The following is a 16,760-nucleotide window of genomic DNA, read 5'->3' on the forward strand; positions in this document are numbered from 1 at the left end:
TGTCTCTCTCCCAAATCTGCGAACTGTATATCTCTCCTTTTCTGATCCGCCTGCTTCTTCATCATGTTGCGTGGTGCTCTTAAGTAATTCCTCTTTTGGCTCTATCCGAACACCTCCGTATCTCTTCTTGCAAATGGCTGATCTACTTGAGATACTGGAGTATACGTATGGCTGTTAGTTGCTGTATCCAATTGTGGGGTGGTGCCCTCCAACTATAACACCCAAAAGGTCCTAAGGATTCTAGCGATCCCGTGTCTCTTGGTCGATCGAGTAAAAGGTTCAACCGGTACAGAGTAGGAAGGAGGATTGATAGCCGTATTCTGCCCAATAGCTACGCAAATTGGCCCACTGCTTTGGTGTTTAAAGAACCACAAAAACACCTCAAGTTATGTCTCCAAAGCTCCTATTCACCACCTCTGTTTGCCCATCAGCGTGGATGGGTAGGCTGTGCTCTCTTCAAATGACTGTATCCGCTTGCCATCGCTGAATAGCTCCTCCAAAATGTGTTCTAGGAACCATTGTCAACCTATCCAAGAAAAGACAACTCGAACTTCGATGGCTATCACCCAGCTGCCAGTCGACCTATCTCCTCAAGCAAAATGCTGTTGCTACAGAACACCGCTGTAATATAAGTCAGGTATTTACGGGAATGAATAAGTGCTATCTTAGCTACAGTGACCTTGCTCGACCAACTTATCCAGGCGCAGTATAACTGAGTAGCCTTCTGATGTTTTGGCAGTCCCATCAATGAAAATCCATGTAATCTCCTCCCAACGAATCTTGCTGTGGGAGGTGCGCACACGAGATGTTTGATAATCCCCCTGGTGCCTCGTAATGCTAGACTCCACTGGCAGGTTATCACACTCTAGCCACCATATCTCCTCTATGTCTCTTCCTCATCCCCTCCAAGTACAATTTCAGCAGACTAACACGGCTATATAGTTTTCATGCACAACTCTGAATGTACCCCTCCTCATGTGCCTCTTCCATGAAATCTTTGTAGTCAGTTGGGGTAATATGAATTGAATGACCCTAGGAATACACATCCTTCCCTGCATCAGTAACACTAGTCTTTCTACCACAACTGATAGTCCTGGATTGTGAGTGCCATGTATTTCATCTGAATAGCTACCTCTATCTTTGATGTTCTCCTTAGCACTCCTTCTCATTTTGGATGCTCTCCTCTTTTGAATGCTGCCACCAAATCTTATCAGAACAAGGTACTCGATACTTAGCATCCCCTGGAGCCCCACTCATTTTACAGGGTGATAAGCATCCTGCCTTATTCTCTAGTCCTGGTATAGTGGAATCTAAAATCAATTATCCAGGTCGCTTTGTGATAACCACTCGTCTGAATGCTTCCTCAGTGTGACCATACCTCTTTGCTCCAAATAAAGTTTATACTTTTCTTAGGCTCCTCTGATCAGTTTGCACAATAAAGTGTCTGCCCAATAATAAGATCTCCACTTCTTGGACTGGCAGTACATAGTCATCAGCTCTCTCTATATGACGACTTCTAGCCTAGCCCGGGACGAAAGTTACCTGACTGAAGTAAGCTAGGATTGTTCTGCGGTTTAATGTTCATCAACACTCGCTCCCAATCCATAGCCTGACAGCTCTTATCTCCCAACCACAAATCCCTCGATTGAAGTCTTGGCAGATGCAAGCACGCTGGCACCGCGAGTCTATGGCTTCTTGAGCTTCTCATTAAAGCCTCAAGAAGCTGCTTCCCGCCATAAAAAATTATCCTTCTTCAACTGCACTGTCAGTGTTGTGCCTGCATGGTGGTATAGTGCTCTTAGTCTCTCACGAACCATCCTGTGTAGGCACAGGTCTAGTCCCAAATAATCCTCTGAGCCCCTTCAATGGTCTTGGTGGTTATGAGGGCCAGGCAGCATTGCCTCCTATCTCTGGACTGATCTGGCAGCCAATCCTCCCTGGGATACTCACGTTGCACCCGAGGTACTCCACTTGTGCTAAGCAAGTCGCACTTCTTTGAAATTGGCCTTCAGCTGATAGCTCCCTTAGCACCGCCAACACCACTCTCAGGTGCTCCTATTGGTGTTCTCCTCAGTCCTGCTATAAGATGAAGAAGTCGTATCAAAATAATTACACACCAACCTGCGAAAGGCGGTTGGCTTGATAAATTCGGTTTCATCAATGCCGTGTTTGATATGTGGCTGGTGCATGCTGAGGCCAGAACAAGGCAATTCAACCAGAAACTCGTAGAGTGGCCTCATGATGTCTGAGAGGCCGAACTTGCTAGCACATCTTCCTTCTCTCAATCTGATCTGGTTGAGCCTGATTCAGATCATCTTGGGTGAATAAAGCAGCTCATGTAGCTGCATCCATCAAACTCGTCAAATCACAGGGATGGGAAATTTATCAGGCACCGTCTACCTTGTTTGAGAGCTCTGTAATCAACAACAGAAACTTTCTCCAACTCCCTCCTTCTTTTTCACCAGCAAGAATACTGTGGCAGAGAAAGGACTTCACACTGGGTCTGTAATGATCCCTCCTAGCATTTCTCCCACCAACTTCTCAATCTCATCTTTTCTGGCACCTAGAGGTATCTGGAAGTTCTCACATGATAGGGGATAAATCCCTCTTTCAGGAGAAATCTGGTGCTCCCGCTACTCTGTCAGGTGAGGTAGTACCCACCGGAGGTTGGTAACCACATCCTCAACTCCTGCAGAAAGAGCTGAACTAACGCAAAGGAAATGAGTTTCTTCTTCCCCCAGTGCTGTATCCTCCTAAGCCTCTTGCAACTCCAACAAGGAAACCTCCTACCTTCCTCTACTGGATTAATTTTCACCACTCGACCGGAAGTGACCACTCCAGCTCTGGACCAATCCTGGTTCGCCTTTAGGCCTTCACCCTCTTCCCCCATACCATCAGCTCTTTACCCATCACCATGGTCCCCCTGGGTTCACACTTTGTTTCCCCACCCCAAAGGTCTGTAAGCACTTCAATGCCCAGACACTGTACTGTCTGTTGCTTTACCCAACCTCAGGCCACTGGTAGGAAGGTCTCCGACCACCCTGATCTCCTTGTTAGGCGTCCATCGTCCCACCCCCTTGCAATCTATGTGCTGACTCATCTTTCCTGTCCCCTCATCACCCCATTACTACTGCCTGTCTACCGAGGCTCCAGTTCCCAGGCCTCTTCCGCACCTGCATGATATTGAATGATGTGGTGGGCTTCTCGTCGATCCAAAACTAACTGGCTACTCCCGCTCCAAGGATCTTCCCCTCACCTCATCGTTGACTAGTGAGTGAATCCCATCACTAGAATGAGCGGATACCTCAGGCTACCTCCAACTGGGGATCAATCTTCTCCTCATTCAGAAATTCACCCCTCTCAGGCGCCTGTCATTAGACGTTGTTATGAGCGCCGACGTGGCGCGATCCTTTGGCAAACTGATTGCCCTGGAAGCAATACTCTCGCCTACATCTGAAACAAAGGCCTTGGCCCTCTCTCCTGCATCTCCTCTCTCTAGTCAAGTTCTTGAAACTCCCAGTTGGTGGCCGGAGTCTGTGTTCACCTCCTGTCTCTTTTGCTCCTTTTCCGCACTGCTCTTTTAAGGACATTAGAACGGGTTTGGCCCCTTTTGGATCAAGTAGGCTGGGAGCAGTAAGTAGGGTTAGAAGGCATACCGTCTATTAAGGGAAGCAGGGTGAGATATTAACTGTCCTGGTGGGACCCCCTGATGGTGATTGTGGTCATAAGTCTTGACTATTCTGATGGTTGTTTTTTTTTGCTCTTGGTTTCCTCCTCACACTATTAACCTGAACTATATTGATCCGCATGAGCCTCCCTCAGGTCCCTCCTCCGGTTCATGAGCCTTGCACAGCATCTCTATTATAGTGAGAGTTTGGAGGCGAGCGTTATTACAAGTTGATCCCCCTCGTGTAGCTTATGATCGAATATCGGAGAAGACCTCTCCAATGTCACCCGTTCCTAGAGCTCTCTTCGATCGTTTCTTCTGGGGTCCCCAGCCTATGTACTGTCCACTGTTCCTGCTTATGGTGACGAAGTTGAGCGGCGTTTAGAACTGTTCTGATTCTCCCATGGTGAGATGCCTCACGCGCCTGAATCTCTCACGTTGGTAGTTGGCTCTAGTGTGTAGTGCCATCGCCTTACAGTATGTGCGCTGCCCACAGAGATTCTCGATATCCATTTACTTCTGAACAGGCAATAAGCCGCCCTTCCAACACATAACTAGCCCGCCGTATCAATCTCTCCTCCGTTCCATTAGGCCATCACTCAAGGAATACCGCTCGTCCCCTTGTGGACTCCACTCATCAATTTCCCTCTTCGAAAATTGCATTTTCAGCTTTCTGAGCCCTCTTCGGTCCTATCCCCGTTTTCTGCCTATTTCCCGCCATTGGACCTCGTCTGCCAGCTCAGCGCCTTGTCGCTCCACGATGCGGCAATGGGGTTCTTTCACAAGTTGGTCTCTCTCCATATCGGGGGGGTCGCATCGCTTTCCTCCAGTCCACTCCTGTCTTCGCTGCTATATAGCGGAAGTTTCGCCCGCCTCGCGCCCCGCCATATGTGGTTATGGATTCCCATGGCCGGGGGTCCGACTGGGTCGGGCTTCCGAACGACGCCAAATCGCATCCTCATCTTGCCCTCTCTCCTGAAGTTGAGTCTCTCCTTCTTCTCATGCTTCTTCACGGCCTGAGTCGTGAGGGACGATGTCGTCGGAGAGGAAGCGACTGCAGCCCTATCGATTGTTGGTTCAAGCAGTTCACCTCCTCTTCCTCTCCGGATTATACACGTTGCCCCTTGCCTTTTCTCCACTACTTCTCCTCTTTCCTCCGCTGGCACAAAGACCCTTGCTTGCCTTCCATTAATTTTTTCATCATCTCCTCCAAGGTCAATGAGATTTCCTTCCACATTCTCACTCACAAGATCGGTGAGGAGGGAGACATGCATCTTACTCCTCCAGATCTCGCTCTTAATTGTACCCACGAGTGAGTCCGGTCTTCACAGAAACTGCTTAACACGCTTGATGAGCACAGAGTGAGCGGGACACAAAAAATTAGTGGCCTCTCGGAGATTGACGCGCTACCCACAACAGCAAAATTCTGCAGCGTTAACTCTCATGTGCAGAGTAGGAGAAAAGAGACAGGGCCTAGGAGCCAAGACCGTGGGACAGGTCCGGATCTGGCGTCCTCTTGGATAGACGAATTGATCAAGACAAGATACCCTCGACACAGGTCCACCTAACGCCCAGAATCAATAGCCTCAGAGCACAAAGTTAAACTGCTCTGCCAACAAGCTCGATGACCAAGAACTAACACAGGGCAAAGGGACTGAGCAGAAAGAATACCTCACGTAAATGGGGAGATGGAAACGCAGGATATAAACAGATGGCCAACACCTTTTATTTCACCTAGGAAGGTATTGACAAAGAAGCACTTGCGAGATACAACTTTCCGTCAAATTCGAGAGGAAGGAATAAACTCTATTGTGGATTCGGCGTCTACAGAAAACTAAAGTTGGACTGCAGTGCTCTTACAAGAGAGAATGAAGTGTGCAAAACCCTGTATAGGAATCATCAAGTGCATATTATCCACCAGACGCTATGATGGCAATCCTGCTTAGAGGAGATGATTACTCAATTCACATAGTCAGCTATTACTCTCTCTCTAATTATTACTTCTTCGCCAATTATACATCGATGTCCTCGATCAACGTGAGACATGAAATAGACGGGTGCTTGATTATCCAATTTACTCAAATAAATATAGCCGTCGGATGCACTATGGCATGATGTGCATGATTATTCTACATCGCCAGAGAACTGAGCTCAATGCTGTGATAGCTCCCTGGAGTATTCTTCTAGCGCCCCTATCAATGGCGCGCAGTGTTGGATCAGCTAGGCTCTGCATCGTGGCGTACTAATCCGGCTTTGGAAAATCAATGTTGGATCGATCGCCCGTGCGATCACGCGCGTCAGGTTGGCCAGTAGCCAGTTGTCCAGTGCAGACGTGTAGTTGTTGGACCGGAATAGAGGAGAGATTAATTAGGACTACAAAGAATTATGATTAGAGAACAGCTATATCGATAAAGTCCAATTACGACATGCTTGAGTCATGGAGAGTCTTGCAGTAGGGGAAGATCAAAGATAGTTAATTGCAATAGCTTTATGTTTCGAAGCTGTAGGTTAAAGATATGTTCTAGAAGCTATTACTTGTGCTCATAAGACATAATGAGTTTAATAATGCTGCAGCCTCGCTCTGGTTTTCTTATTCCGATTGCTAGTTACATCTAGTCGAGACTAATAATTGCAACTATCCGTGTTGTTTAGTCATGGATTTGTCACTAGACATTTGAAGAGGAATACTGTTATGATTTAGACCTCATGATTCATATTGCTGATTGTCTATCTTCTTGTACAAGATCATAAGAGAATGAGTTCTTGATTATGGTAAACATTGTATTTATAGATGAGGTCACTATTATTTTATATACATATAAGGATTTCTCTCGTCTTAGCAGTAGTATATCTTATATTAAATATAAATAACTGATTATTTTTTTAATTTTTTCAAAGTATTAGGTAGTGCTAATATTGTAGACTATTTATTACAGACATATTTGATAGTGTAGTATGTATCTTTATAGATGTGTCAGCTTACAATCATATACTAAGAGTTACACATATTTAGATATCTTTATGATCTTACTGATAGATATCTCAAAGTGTTACAATCATAACAGTAGATGAGCTGAATTGTGTATGGGATCATTATTCAAGAACTAGCATATCTATTATTAATGTTGGATGTGATATGTAACGAGCTGTGTAGGTGTTGAGATCAGCATCGAGGCTTATTTCTGCTTCGTAGTGACAAGTCCCTCTTAGAACGCTTAAGTGTGCAGATATTCTCATCTCTGCAGATGATGGTGAGACCTGCAATGCTGTATGGTGTCGAATTTTGGCCATAAAGAGAATGCATATACTAGTGTAAGTCTTGCAAAGATAGGATGCTTAGGTGTGATGAGTGGCTGACGCCTTAGAGAATAGGATATGAAAATGAGCTTTAATAATGTGTAAAAGGATTTGGGGAGTAAGTCCGTGGAAGATATGATTAAGAAGAGTGTGCGCCTTAGACTGGATTGGTGCACATTGAAACGGGAAGCCTCCCGATGACCCGGTTTAGAAAAGTTGAGGTATTAGGATTGTGATTATGTTAAGAAAGATAGAGGTGACCAAAAGACTTTGGTTATAATAATTTAGAAATGCATCTTTCTTTATTAGATTCTAAATGAAAAATTGGAATTTAACCGGGACACAATGGCGCAAAAGGATTTATGAGCCGACACCACTGAGTGGACAAAGGCTTGCATAGGTTGTTGTTGTTGTAGAGAAGATGCGTGCTTTTTCAGTTGAGAATCTCTACTACATTTTCTTTATGCCCTTTTCATTTGAGGGGTAAGTATATGTTTTAACTGAGATAAAAGTCCCTTTTTATTTGATTAACGATGCTCTGCATTTACAATGATTATTACAAAAAAATTAGATTGAACTATTATAACGGTTCATATCACTTTCATTCTAGTACAAGTATGTGTTTATGATTTTTTTTATTGTATATTCATTTCTTAAGAATTCTATATCAATCAAAATTTCATAATTTTAAGTGAAATTAATCTAAATTTATGCGAATTTTTAAATTCTTTCACTGATTTTATGGATAGTGTTTAAAAATCAAAAAATAATAAAATGATGAGGAATTTAGATATGCTTTACCAAAACTTTTGATCCAATTCTTATAATTACTTAACTATAGAATGAAATATTCCCCCAAGAATTCAGGCCGAACTACTAATTTGTTTTATTCCCTTCTGTATTATTACAGGACAACATTTTAGTTAGAGGTGTAAAAAATTGACCCAAACCGCATACCAACGTTAAAATGCGAGTCAGAAAAAATTTAGAGTTCGTTATTGACCCATGTTATTTAACTTATTTAGATTTCAGTTTTTGATTTTAGGGCGCCCGTTTAACAACATGTCAGATTCGTGTTGACAACACAAATGCTATTTTTGACTTGACAATAACCCTTCTAACGCATTTTTTTTTTCTTAAAGTATTGTTTATATATGGTTTTAAGTCTTGTTATTTTTTTAGCAAATATATAAATTTTAACGATTAATTAAGCTTATAAAAAATATTTTTTTTAACAAATGGGTTGTGTTCAGAACCATTCGGACTTGCTAGCTAGTCGCACATTCGAGTGATTGATATGTTTGACAGATACCTTTTTTATCTGAACGAGTTGGAGTTCAAACTTAACTAGATTCAAGCTGATCAATTTTTCGAATCTGGCCTGCTACCCAACCTAGTGCTATTCTTTTTTTGACTTACTCCCTGATACTGGGGGTGACATTCAAATCTCCGCTCTTCTTTCATTCATTTCATTTCCAAACTATGAAATGATGATTTTAGCTTATGGTTTAATCACACATCCGGCACACGATCTTACTCTTTTGCATTAGACAATCTAAAAATTAAGGGTTCTGAGGATATTCCGTATAAATAAAAACGTTCCATAATGGCAGCATGTACGGAACACCCTCCATATAGTGGACATAATTATTAGCCCACTCCAATACTAGGTTATTAATAATTCTGTCGCAAATTGTGGTTGTCTTCTAATGCCCGCAGATGGGAAACCACTTCTCCACTTTTTTTTTTGCCGCACACCCCGCTTCCGTGTGTTGGGGCTATGATGTTCTTATATCGATTAACTAGGAAGAAAGTAAGGTGTTCAAGCTCGCCATGAGATGGAGGATTAAAACTGTTCTAATGACGCTTCTCTTACCTGTCGCCTATGTAAGCGATTTCCTCGGTCTCGCCGCGCTTAAAACAAATAAAGAAAACTAAAATTAGTCAATTATAATCCTAAAATTTAGATTCACAATAAAATTTCTCATCAGTCTAGGAAGGATAACAATTTTGCCACAAAAAAGAGAGACTTAATATTGGTAGTGCATGGAAGTGATTTGTGATGACCAATAGAGACTCATTTTTGTCGCCTCAGACTTTAAGTTTGTCGTGGCATTTTAGGGGTTGTGGAATAATTTTTAAAGATAAAAGTTCTCAGCGCTGGTTGAACGGACGCTCCCTAATGAGCGCTCGCACGCTCACTCATACAACCACGACGATTTCTCTACGCTTGTGATTTCGTCACGTACCTATACTGAATGATCGGTGAGAGTGAGATTTATGCCCCATCAAATGAATGCGGGGATAGTCTCTCGTTAGATGAGAAGGCCAGAAATAAGTTTTGTGGCGCCGCAAACACTCCCAAACTTTCGCAACTATAGCGCTCGCGTGACAGAAAGTGTGGACGTTTTTTTCATCGATTTTTTGAAGAAGGGTTTTGTCCGTTCTTTGGGGTTGAATTTACTATGGCTCTTTCTCTTGATTTTGTTTCAAAGGAAACACCATTGAATCGGATGCATTGTTGATGAATAGATAGTCTAAGGGGAGCATGTGCATAGAGAGAGTGGAAAAATAAAGGTTAAAATACACTTATTTATCTCGTTTTTTGTAATGAGTATTTGTCGGTGTGTAAAGTAGTGGCTCCTTACTCCTTTTGGCGATCTCTTGCAATCCATAGAGGAGACTTGCCCTTCTTCTTCCTTAACATGCGCAGACTCTCGAATTACTTCGCGTCTTGAGGTCCAGCCATTGGTGACTTTGCCTTTTTGTTCATTCAAACAAATGTATTTCCTGCTTTTATTAGGCTTTCTGCCTATTCATTTTGATAGGGGTTACATTTTATTTTCCTTTGAGTCGTTGATGCCGTTTGCCATCCTATTTACTGAGCTCATTGACAGCTTCTAATTGATACACTATGTGTAAATTTGTTATTTTGTTGATTCTATTAGCTAGTATTGAAATGGCTCATCTGCGCTCAAATTGCTCAAAAAAAATTAATAAAAGTTTAATAATATGAGATTTTTGGTGCTAGAATTCTCTTATTTGGTGTCCTCATTCGCTGAATAACTTATGTGTATGTAAAAGCAATATCTATAGCCTCAGGGTGAGATTAAAATAAACTCTTACCAAAGTATTTTTAAGAGTTTTACAATGTAGTAATGAGAAGGTCCGGGACTTGTTCCTTTTTCCTAGCTTATTGAAATTATTGATTTTGTGGGTTGCTTGTATATTTGAGTGCAACTACTGGAGATCGTGACCGCGTGTTTATTTTGTCTCTGGCTCCTAGCAACCGGAGCTATCAAATTGGACACAAACTACAATTCTGAGTCCAACAGAGAACACGAAATTAATTTCTTTAGTTTGTGGATCCAACTCATTATGGGTAAAACAAGTTCTGAGGATATCGGAATCGGTCGCTTTATGACCCCTCAAATTGTTATATTTTGGATGTGTAGGATTAAAGATGTACATAACTCCTCAAAAGGTTCAATAATCTTAGACCGGGTTATGAATTCCATCACGGATTGAATATGCATCGCTGCTCGCTTGCTGTTGCTCATGATTTGTCGACATGCTCTAACATTTAATTCGCCCTATGCTTGGTTGCCTCATCACACTACATAACAATTGTCGTAAGCATGTTGGTGAATTGTGGGTCAGGTGGCTGATGTTTGTGGATTGCTCAGTCAAAGTGTCATTATAGATGATGTTAGTCTTTAATATTATGGTTTATGTGATGTATGAAAGAGTTCACATGATACAATTCTTAGTGTGGATTCGTAATCGATCCCTCTAAATTCAATTTGAGCCGCGCCTATATTATCACAACCACGTTGTAAAATATAGCACATGGTGTTGTGAATACACGACAAAAGACGGACTAAGAATCGATGCTGTATGGTGTATGGAAATTCAGAGTTTAAACGCAACAGTGTACAAATCTTGACAAAAATTAATATAAAATTATTACTCCCTCAACATTTTGTTTCTCGGAGTGTTGACTTTTATTAGTTTCAATAGAATTACCATAATTCTATAAGTGTTGTTTATTTCTATAAATAATTAGTTTTTTTCGCTCGCCACCATTTTTAATCACTACCTCTAAAATCTATTTTCATCTTAGTTGTTTTCTGCATTTTGCCTCACCTCTAGAGTGATTGATTATATTCGCGTTATTAATCTCTTACTTTCAAATTTAAGGACGAAAACCGCCTCGAGGCGCAGTTACGCAATTTTAAACCTTGTTAACAATAATTGATCAGAGTATTAAAATATTGAGTTACCATCAGGTCCTCTTATCGACAATCGTGAAGGATGGTCTCAATTGTGAATAGCTCGAAAGTGTTGTTGAAACTGGAGTAGTTCTCTTTAATGGCCTCCCATATTTCTTGGGCTGTTTCGTAAATAAGAAAGTTCTCACCGATTTCTACATTCATGGAGTTAATGAGCCAATACATGATCTGATGATTCTCTACTTTCCATTTTCAATAAAAACGATCAGTTTGCGGTGGTATAGGGGCTTCACCAGTGAAATAGTCCTCTTTCCCTCTCCAGCAAATAAACATTCTCATCGATTGAGACCATTGCAAAAAAGTTTGCCCATTAAATTTGTGGTTTGTGATGAGAGGAAAAGGAAAAGAGTTGTCTACAGATCCAGAGTTTCAAGTGTTTAAAAAGGTAATATTTGGGTAGGAGGATGAAATCTCGCTATCCATGGACACGGTTGGGTTTTCTCGGTTGCAAGAGAAGATTAATTTTGGGCAAGGGCTACTGGTTCTTGAAGAGACGCTATCGGCTGGATGATGGAGAGTTACCACCGGCTAAAGGTTGGAACAAAGGAAGGAAGGTTTGCCACCAGTACTCAGAGAGAAGTCTTAGGATTTTCCTAAGCTCTAATACCATTAAGAAATTGTTTAGGAGAAATTAAATTCGAATTTTATTGCTTGGAATCATTACATATATATACACTTTAGGAGAACAAACAGAAAAAGAAAGATATTTAATCTAATGAATTATAATAAATAGAAGAGGAAAGTCATTTATTCTAATGGATTCTAATAATTATATCCCACAAATCTTGGAATCAATCCCACGGATCTTGGTGTCAGAAAACTAAATCTACAACTACAGCCAACGGATTGCAGAGCTGTCAAAGCTGTGGGCCCCCTCCTTGCCATGTGAATCAACAAAAAACTAGAAATTAAAAAATACGAGTAAAGTAAAAGCTATATTTTTTTATGATTTATATAATAGACATGGTTATTAGAAATAAGAAAATGAGATGTACAAAATATCTAAGATAAGAGACCAAGGGATTTTGATCAAGTTGGATGCCTGAGAAGTAGGCGTGTATATTGTTTAATTAAAACAAATAAACTAAACTAAACCAACCTTATTGCGCTACTCCTTATTTTCTAAAATAAGTATAAAGTAACAAATTGCACGAACTAGATGTATAATGCAAACATTAAAATAACTTATGATATGAAAACAAGGAGTAAGGGCTAACTAATCAAATATACAATTGAAAATAGGCTAACACAATAAGTTTATCTCTCTCACTCCTAATATATAACATCAAACTAAGATTATAACAAGTAACTAATCAGAAGTTCTCAACAATATCATCACTCAAGATCTTCATTGAAGTCATCATCATAATGAATAGCTTTCTCCCTTATCTTATATCATTTAGGTCATGTTGTCTCAATCTTCCTCCTCTCTTCAATCGCAATCCTCTGTTGACATCTATACATATTCTACAATCAATCAAGTGAATTGATGAAGGCAATTAATGGATATGTCGCTTATCACAAGCATCGGGACACCTCAATCGCTATCAAAATGGCTCAAAACTTTACCCGATCATGAAATAGATCACATTGATGCACTCATAACATCAAATTTACTAAGAAAAAGACATTCGTGCGTAACTCAATTGAAAATGACGATGAGCATGACTGTTGGCAAGCATGGTGCTACATAAAATTATACAAACGATCTCTGATCATCAAACAGACTGTGTTGATGTGTTCATAACATCAAATTTACCTAAGGGGCAGCTCTCACAATCGATTTGAGAAAAACAATTAAAATCAACAGTCTTTAGACATGACGATATGCGACGTTGCACGAACGATGTCCGTTCGCGAAATGGACTTCATCGTTGAATCCGGAATGTTGAAAATACTAGAAATCTGCTGAATTTTTGCTCAGGTCCTCAAGGTGTACCTGTCAAATGCTTTTTTAAACCATGTCTATGAATGATTATAGCTGAATTTACTTATCTTCCTTACGTTGGTCAAAGCATTTTTTAGCTAAGGCAAGTCACCAACTATTTTGTAAAATGATAGGAAATACTCGTTTGCACAAGTAAACCTAACCCAAATCAAGTACCTAAGCCAAGTAAACTGCTGTCCGCAGCAAGAACACAGCTCAAACAGTGAAAAACTGAGAGAAAACGTAGGGAGAAACGTAGAAAAACGATGCAAACGCTTTTATTTCAATAAAGGATGAAAAGCACTTGCAAGATACAACTTTCCGTCAATTCGAGAGGAAGGAAAAACTCTCCAATGATCTCCGGCAATGCCAAGAGCCCAAGAACAACAAACCCTAGATCTCCCAAGAAATTCAAAATCAAGATAACCCTAATTTCCCCCTCATCTCCCTAATTAAACATGAAAGGAGGATTACAAAAGACCTAATTACCCCCTTCTAATTCAAATTTTCCCTCCCAAACGACTCCACGTAGGCTCCCTGGGTTTTCCGCCCCCTCCCTGTTCGCGCGGCTTCCGTCGGGTGAAGACCTGGACCGGTCCAGGTTGGACCGGTCCAGCCGGCTCAGGTGCCGGCCTAACAGATTCCCATCCTAGCCGTGGGATCAAAATGCCATGGGACGGTCGTGATTTAACATGTGAGCCTCCCACGGATTCCCATCCTAGCTGTGGGATCAAAATGCTAAGGGATGGTTAGGATTTAACAAATCATAATTCAATTGCTATTTTTTTTCTAAAATAAAATATCTTATTATGATATTTTAAAAATTATTATTTTAAAATAAAATTTCATCCTTTACAATATATATTTAAATATTATAACTGATTATTTTTTTAATTTTTCAAATGTATATTTCATTAATTTATTTTTTTCAGAAATTTTGAAAATTCTTAGTTTTAAATTATCATTTAAATATCAACATTATTTATATTTTCGATTCTAAAATCTTACAATCATAACAAAAAAACTAATTTATAAATTCATTATAAAACTCTTAACATTTAATCTTTAATCAACTTTAGGCTCTTGCACTCAATTTTCCTTTCATTGAGTTCGTCTATCACGCAGATGCTCGTGCTTGCCCTTCCTGTCTCCACAGGTTACAAGCTGCATGGCATCCTTGTCGAAGATGTGAAAACCTATTCGACCTCTCTCAGTCCCTCTCCTGGGCATGAGAGCCCTGCTTGATGAGCTTCAGACTACCTTTCTCTTTATGTTTGTCTCTTCATGTCTCCCTCTCTAAGTTATAAAGGGATGAAACTTCTAGCCTTCTTCACACGACTGAGTGACGAAATACTGATAGTTGGTCCTTCGTCTCCTTCACACAGCTCCTCGATTGACCCCGTTGTCCCAATCTCACAATCCCGGAATCCGCCAACCCTTCACATACTCATTTGAGAATGAAAGGAGTGTTCCTTCTTCTTCCTTGAAAATAGGTAATGAATGCTCCTTTGCCTTCCTTGAATGTTTCTTTGCTTCCTCAAGACCGGGCAATGGAATTGATGATCGTCGGTTTGGGCTATTACATTTCAGTTTCTTGTTCCTTTTTTTCTTTGTTACTAATACGGCTTTTGCATCTTACTGCCAATGTCATTCTCCTTATATATTTATGAATGTAAACAAAATTTGGAAAAAGTGAAGGCGATCACTAGTGCTTCTGGAGGATGCAATTTTCTTGAATGCATGTTTTGATGAAGAAAATTATACCGTGAAGTTATTTCGTTTGTTTAGCATGCTTGATTTTAGCTATGAAATACTAATTGATAACCAGATCTAAAAACTTGAAAGTATTATCAATTTATCATTCCTGTAGTCCTGTACTCATGTGCACTTAAGGACTTTGTTCATCCATATTATTATTATTCATTTGTATTAATATATACAGATATTTTAGTGCAAGTTTATTGATGGCATATTCATATACTAGATCCCTCATATTTGCTCTGCGATTCAGGTTTTGATAGCACAAGTTAGGAGTGTTGAGGACCATGGATATATTCTTCAGTTCGGCGTGCCATCCTTTAGTGGCTTTCTCCCAAAGATGGACAATGGTAGATTCATGGCTTTCAAATTGTTTTTGACATATCAAGCTGTTCTTTTATTTCACAGAATTACATGATTTTACAATGTCTTTATTCTGCCTCAGATTTCAGAATCTAGGAGGACCAACATGATTGTATCACTTCATCCAAGTTACTAATATCATTCTGAATCGAACAGGTGGTGTTCCGATTTGTAGAGGACAATTGTTACAATGTGTTGTGAAGAGTGTTGATAAAGCCCGAGCTGTTGTTTATACAAGCTCTAGTGCTGATTTGGAGTCTAAATATGTTGTATGATTTTATGCTTTTCACCTTTCTATTTTTTTAAATTATTATTTGATTTAAAATTAGATTATTTTGTCTAATGTGCTTTCAATAGTTATTGTTTTTTATGATTATTATCTGGTTTTCTACGTAGTGAATTTTTCTATTTTTTTGCAGACAAAGGATTTAAAGGGGCTTTCGATTGATCTTTTGGTGCCCGGTATGTTGGTTAATGCTCATGTTCACTCAACGCTTGAAAATGGGATTAGATTATCTTTCCTTACTTACTTTACCGGAACAGTAAGTTTGCAATTTTGGTTTGCAGAGTGCCATTACGAACAGATTTACCTATTGTAGTTTCTATACTTTATGATTGGCCTGTGCTAATTCTTTTGTCATTTTGTTTTGGTTCAGGTAGATATTTTCCATTTACAGAATTCCTTTCCTACTGATAATTGGAAAAATGACTATACTCAGCGCAAGAAAGTATGCTTTTCTCTTCCTAGTTAATGATATTTTTGCATGCAAATTGAATATCTTTCCTATTGGTGTAAATCAATATAAAAAGTAGTATAATTCATAGGGCTGCAAGCGAACCAAACGTTCGACGAACTACTCGTTGTTCGGTTCGATTAAAGCTCGTTCGTGATCGTTTAATTAACTAACAAATAAACTTGAACAATATTTTAAATACTCGATTCTTAAATAAACAAGCTTGAACACTAATGCGTTCAGCTCGTTTATGTTCGCGAACAACATCAGTTGATGTTCATGAACAAGTTCGATAAAAAGCTCGATTCGAGTTCGATTAAATATAAAAACTTTAATTATACCATAATATAATATAATTATTTTTTATTAATAAATTTTAAAGTAATAAAATATTATAACATATGTTCATAGAAATTAATCATATTTTCATTTTAAATATACAACTGCTTTTATTTTAGAAATTTCATTTCATGAACAAGAAATATTTCATATTTGTCCATGTTTGTTAGATTGTTTGTTTAGAATGTTCATGAACAAATTTAATATTTGCTTGTTCAATATATTGTTTGCGATATATGTTCATGAACATAGCTCGTTTAAAGCTCGATAAGCACTAAACAAACGAACATGAACCAAACACGAACACCCTTAAATTAAACGAACCAAACATGAACACAAATAATAAAGCTCGAATCAAACACGAACCAAACATGAACAAGCTA

At 39.6% G+C, this 16,760-nt stretch overlaps 1 protein-coding gene across 2 annotated transcripts in view; it reads left to right on the forward strand.

The window, feature by feature from the left end:
- LOC110113155 (rRNA biogenesis protein RRP5) overlaps positions 1–16,760 on the forward strand; it is a 97,006-nt gene that overhangs the window by 8,277 nt on the left and 71,969 nt on the right. For both annotated transcript variants that reach the window (XM_020845602.2, XM_020845603.2), the window contains exons 6-9: positions 15,195–15,291; positions 15,461–15,573; positions 15,724–15,846; positions 15,961–16,032. In XM_020845602.2, coding sequence (XP_020701261.1) covers positions 15,195–15,291; positions 15,461–15,573; positions 15,724–15,846; positions 15,961–16,032 — 405 coding nt within the window. The remainder of the gene's footprint in view (positions 1–15,194; positions 15,292–15,460; positions 15,574–15,723; positions 15,847–15,960; positions 16,033–16,760) is intronic.

Source organism: Dendrobium catenatum, unplaced genomic scaffold (assembly GCF_001605985.2).
Source record: "Dendrobium catenatum unplaced genomic scaffold, ASM160598v2 fragScaff_scaffold_875, whole genome shotgun sequence".
Classification (NCBI taxonomy): domain Eukaryota; kingdom Viridiplantae; phylum Streptophyta; class Magnoliopsida; order Asparagales; family Orchidaceae; genus Dendrobium; species Dendrobium catenatum.